The sequence below is a fragment of the Caretta caretta genome, chromosome 2 (assembly GCF_965140235.1).
Source record: "Caretta caretta isolate rCarCar2 chromosome 2, rCarCar1.hap1, whole genome shotgun sequence".
Lineage (NCBI taxonomy): Eukaryota > Metazoa > Chordata > Testudines > Cheloniidae > Caretta > Caretta caretta.
Window position 1 is genome coordinate 85,643,229 of NC_134207.1, and position 6,000 is coordinate 85,649,228.

General features: G+C 39.1%; 1 protein-coding gene across 2 annotated transcripts in view; it reads right to left on the reverse strand.

Moving 5' to 3' along the window:
* Nucleotides 1-5,734, reverse strand: part of MYOM1 (myomesin 1) — a 104,554-nt gene extending 98,820 nt beyond the window's left edge. For both annotated transcript variants that reach the window (XM_075125296.1, XM_048840379.2), the window contains exons 1-2: nucleotides 5,544-5,734; nucleotides 1,398-1,971 (exon numbers count right to left, since the gene is read on the reverse strand). In XM_075125296.1, coding sequence (XP_074981397.1) covers nucleotides 1,398-1,909 — 512 coding nt within the window. In that variant the 5' untranslated portion in view covers nucleotides 1,910-1,971; nucleotides 5,544-5,734. The remainder of the gene's footprint in view (nucleotides 1-1,397; nucleotides 1,972-5,543) is intronic.
* Between the last annotated feature and the right edge of the window lie 266 nt (nucleotides 5,735-6,000).

The window sequence follows — 6,000 nt, forward strand, 5'->3', positions numbered from 1 at the left end:
GCTACTCTGAAACCTGAGTATGACAGAGTATAATGAATCCAGTTTGGATAAAATAAGAACGGATGCAAGCATAACTTCATAAGAACGGCCATACTGAGTCAGACCGATGGTCCATCTAACCCAGTATCCTGTCTTCTGACAGTGGTGGGTGCTGGATGCTTCAGATGGAATGAACAGAACAGGGCAATTATCCCATCAGCCAGTCCCCACTTCTGGCAGTGAGAGTCTTAAGGACACCCAGAGCATGGGGATGCATCCCTGACTATCTTGGCTGATAATCATTGATGGACCTATCTTCCATAAATTTAGCTCAAAATTCAAAGACATATTTTTTGCCCAAGATAGGCTTAAGCTACACAATTAAAATCTAGATTTGTATTTAGAATCCAGTGTCATTCATCAGCCTGTTATAAAAATGGGGGATATTTAAAAATTTCTGATCTAGATCCATATTTGGGTTAGGATTTGGGGGTTAGAATGGCTTTTGAAAGCTATTGGTAACTGATGTAAAATAAAACAGCCTGGAAGCCGTGATAAAATATATGTCTTAAAATAAAAATGAAATCTGTTTACTCATATGAAAACTTCAGAATAACTGGAATCGTATTAAGGTTATGCTTCTGTAAGAAAATTGTTAAATGCATTAGGCCAAATTCATTATCTCTGGTGTAACTCTATTGACCTGAGTGTAGAATTCATCCCTGGTGTAACTCCACTGATATCAGAAGAGTTTCACCAAGGATGAATTTGGCCTAACAGATCAAATTCTCCTCTCAAGCACACTGGTGACTTTAATGAGTTTGAACTGATGTAATTGAGAGTAGATGTTTTCTGCTATGACTTGATGATCATTTCTTCTATTGCTAACTGGAGTACTAATCTTGCTTTAATACTACCCTAGCTGCTTTTATTATCACGGAGTTTCCTGAGGCCAGGAAATCTAGCACATTCCACTAATCTAATTGTTTAGACAATGTTTTATTATATTATTTCAATGCCAATTATGACATGCTCTTCTTGCACCTGACAAAAACTTCATGTTGTTTCTGCTTTGAAAATACCAAACTTCTCAACCAATTTACAGTGTGACAAATTGAACATTAATATGAACTGTGCATATAATGTAAAAACACAGCCATTGCACCTAAGAAGAGCTATCTAGTTATCTATGTTCTTCTTATAGTGGGCCAGTCACCACAGTACTTCCAACAAGAGGACTAAATTTCTTCCACCTCCACAGAACTAACTGAAAGCAGTAAGTATGGAAAATATATTAACATTACAGTGTCTTCTCCTGTTGAAGTCAATGGGAGTGTTGACACGGATCTAAGGGGGACAGGTTCGGCAAACAGTTTTCCCCACCATTGCCCCCAAAATATGGCTGTGTTTTGTCCTACCCGTGACTGTAGGCTTCAGATCCAAGACTGTAGGCTGCAGAACTCTTACTCAGAGATTCAGATCCAAGACTATAGGCAGCAGACCTCTTACTGAGGGATTCTGATCCAAGACTATCGGCTGCAGACCTCCTACTGTGAGCTGCAGATTCATGATCATAGGCTGCAGACATCCTACTGAGGGATTCTGATCCAAGACTGTAGGCAGCAGACCTCCTACTGTGAGCTGCAGATTCATGATCATAGGCTGCAGATCCATGACTGTAGGCTGCAGACTCATGACCGTAGGCTGCTGATCCGTGACTGTAGGCTGCAGACTCGTGACCATAGGCTGCTGCAGACCCATGGCGGTAGGCTGCAGATCCATGAGCATAGGCTGTAGACCCATGACTGTAGACAGCCGATTTACGCTTCTCCTCCTTTTGGTACTGGCTCAGAGTGGATTCCAGCTCTTTGTGGCGGTACGCACGGTCATAGTGTTGGTGATGTTTCTGGTAGAAAGGTAAAGCCATCATGGTGCCTCCTAACTCACTGTCCACTGCACTTTTCTGCCTGGAAATGCTAAGGTGTGCAACGTCTGAAAAAGAATAGATTAAACAGATGAAAACTCAAATCAGGGAAACCTCTGAATTAACAAATATAAAACCTAAAACTTTTCCTTAAGTCAAATCAATACACTTAGGATAATCTTCATACAATTTTCTTAGGGTTCAGGAAACTCACAAGTCATTCATAGGGTTCAGAAATCCTGTTCTGATCTGGAGTCAACCAAGTACTCCCCAGAACTAAATCAAACTATGAAAAAAGAATAGAGTTTCAATGTTGCTATGCTCACTGATACAATTAGCCAAACTGTCACAGCTACATTGTCCTGATAACAAAACTGATAATTTCAATGGCAAAGTCAACAGCATTGTAGAGTATTCTTTCAAAAGTTCTCAACTGTCATTAAATATCTGAGTGAAAACCTGTCCCACTAAAGTCAATAACAGTGTTGCTATTGACTTCACTGGGGCCAGAATTTCACCCCCATTTTCATTTTTACCTTCAAAATGTAGCACTGGGGAGACACCTGCCTATTGTCCTCTTTGATGAAAACTGATGCAAACAAATCACTTAGCTTCTCTCCAATGTCCTTATTTTTCTTGACTGCTCTTTTTACCCCTGGAAATCTAGTGATCCCACTAACTCTTTTGCAGGATCCCCACTTCTAATATACCTTACAAGTTTTTTTATTCATTTTTATGTCTTTGGCAATTTGCTCTTCATAGTTCCTCTTAACCTTCCTAATTTCATCAGACATTTTTACAGTTATAGTTTATCTTCTGTTATGGGTCTCTGAGGTATCAAAAGAAGAGGTGTTAGAACCAAAATGATCATTTAAATTGCAATTATATAGCAGCACTGTGGAATATTCATTCAAGAGTTCTTAACTATCATTAAAAAAATAAACTGCTATATCAAAGGGCTGGAGGGTAGCCAATATTGTACTTATCTTTTAAAAAGGTGCTATATGTGATCCTGTAAATGATAGACCAAAGAGCTAGCCAGTACAAGGTAAACTGGACACCAGGTAACCAAAAAATGAAGGACAGAGTTATTAAATAGCTAGATGAGTATGATAGAATAGGAACAAACCAAATGCTTTCTGTAAAGGAAAATCATGCCTCTCTAATCTCTTAGAATTCCATGAATGACCCAATGAGTTATAGTAGTGTATAAAAGAAAACCAGTAGCTATATTTTATTTGGACTTTCAAAAAATATTTGATGAAGTCCCTCATAAGAGGCAATTAAATAATTAGTTATGGGGTGAGAGATTAACCTCTGTCTTGAAGTTGGAACTTGTTATAAGAAAGAAAATAAAGACTAGGAATAAACTCAATTTTCAACAGGAGGAAGTTGATATGTGCAAACCAGGGCTTTTCAAACTTCATTGCACCACAACCCCCTTCTGACAAGAAAAATTACTGCACGACCCCAGGATGGGGGACCAAAACCTGAACTCACCTGAGCCCCACCGTCTTGGGGTCAAAGCCGAAGCCTCACCACCCCAGGCTGGGGAGGTCAAAACCCAAGCCCAAAGGCTTCAATCCCAGGCAGCAGGGCCTGTAACCTGAGCCCCATAACCTGAGCTGAAGCCCTCGGGTTTGGGCTCTGGCCCCTGGCAGTGGGGCTTGGGCTTTGGCTTTAGCCCCCTGCCCCAGCAAGTCTAACGTCAACCGTGGTGACCCCATTAAAATGGGGTCACGACCCAATTTGAGAACCACTGGTGTAAACTATATGTCTTCTTATTCATATAGCACTAATCACTGTAGTATAAGTCCTATTCTTTTCTTCTTCTACACCTTCATCATCTTCATTCACCCACACAAAGATAGGGATAGGGCTTGCCAGCCAGAGTGAATCCATAATCCACAGAAGACAGGCTAGTGCAAAGAGATGAGTCTTGCTCTAACATTAAAAAGAAGCAAGACACTCTGATTTCCTGTCACAGAGAGTGCTACAGCTGATCCCCATTCATCTTCACCAGCTTTGTCTCCAGCACCGGCAAGCTTCTTTCTGGATATTAGCAGTTGCATTGTTCCTGTTGCTTATGGTACACCCTCATCTTGAATATTTCAGCATTGAGTTCTGGTCAACCCATCTCAAAAAGGATATGAAACAAAAAGAGAAGGTCCAGAGCAGGAGAATTAAAATGATTAGAGGATTAGACAGACATCCTTAGGAGGAGAGATTAAAAAGACTAGAACGGTTTAATTTAGAGAACAAGACAAAATAAGAGGAGACATGATGGAAGAGTATAAAATACTGCATAAAATGCATAGGAGAGAGAAGTTAAATCAGGCATTCCTATGTACATTCTCAGAATATAAGACCAAGAGAACAGTTAGTGAATTTAAAGTGAGCATATTTAACATTTTTAAAAGAAAATACTTTTTTCTGCAATACTTAATTAACTTATGAACCTCACTGCCACAAGAAATCACTGTAGCAAAGAGCTCAGTAGGATTCTTAGAAAGATAATACATTTATATAGATACAAATATGCATAGTTACTAACTAGTATACAAACTTACATGAGATATCAAACCTCATGGTGCAGGACATAAGCCAACTTCTAATTGCCTGACATTAGCTAGAAACGAATGTTAGTCATGTTATTGCATATTTGTCCATTATAAGGGTTTTACACTTTCCTCTGAGAATCTGGTAATGACCACTGGTAGGAACAGATTACCGTACAAGAGGAACCATTAATCTGATCTGATATGGCAATTCCTATGTTCCTTTGAAACCCCACAAGAAAATCTGGGACCCTTGTAAGGATTTTATCGCTGTATCCTGTCCCCATTGAAATCAATGGGAGTGTTGTCTTTGGCTTCAGTGGGGTAGGATTGAGTCCTATGTCTTAATTTTTATAACATGCTCAGTACATCCTGATGGTACCCAGCTATGTGTGAGGGTAGCATTTTCCCTTTGGAATTTGTATATGCTTTTGTTACTGCAGAACCTAGCCTACACATGGGTGGCCAATGGTCCATGTCATAGGTACCCACAGGTACAGCTTTAGGGTCCATATATTCTGTACTTATTTGTACAATATAAATATACTACAGAAAGATTTTATTTGTAACCTATCCATTGAGCTAGGGGCAAGTATGACTAGTTTGTGCTTTTAAAAAAATCTACTCAAAATCATTTAAAAAAATATTGAAATAGAAAAACGAAAATGTTGACAGAGGAAAAAATATCAGATTTTCCTCTGAGCTTAGTCAGTGTCACTTCATCTGCTTCAGAATTCACTATATATCCCATACAATTAGAAAATATTTAGAAGATTATTTACACTTTCTCTCATTCAAGAATCACAACAAAAGTCTCCTGTATCTCTAATAATTCATGCATCATTTGAAAAGTCCTATAGCTATTTGTTCGGATAGCTGAGCTTATAATAACTGAGTCCCTGTCCTGATTGGCTTTGTCTCTGCAGCTACACTTTCAGATTTCTCCAACCTGTTACCACATCTCCCTCAACTAACTGCAGAGCTCAGAAAATTAAAGGGAGCTACCATCAATCCAGTGTACAGATTCAAAATAAAGAGAGCTTACAAGTTAGAAAAAATTCCTGTCTAAATGGAACACTTACCAGTAGCCAAATGAACAATGACAAATATAAAAGTCCTGAAGTGGATGAATGATAGAGAGAAAAATCCGGCAAAGTTGAATCCAGCAAAGAGGTGTCAAGACCAGGGCTAAGAACTGGACTCCAAGGTCCAGAACAAAAATAATGCCTGTAGTCAGTGGAATGTCAGAGCCTCAGTCCAGACCTTTTATGGCCAGGAAGGCTGATAAATATAGAAGCAAACAGGGAGAGAGACAGAGACAGATACAGGGAGCTATCTCTATGCAAACACATGATGACAGTAGCTTCAAGCTAAGAGTTCTCTCTTTTAAGTATCCTCACTAATGCAATTAGATTTAGAAAAAGGAAGAGAATGTTCTGTAGCATGATTCAAAAGCAGAAAAGAGAAGTCTTCATACTTGCAGAAGCCAGTGTACAGTAACCTGAATTTTATATGGACTTCTTGGATTTTTTTTATGTC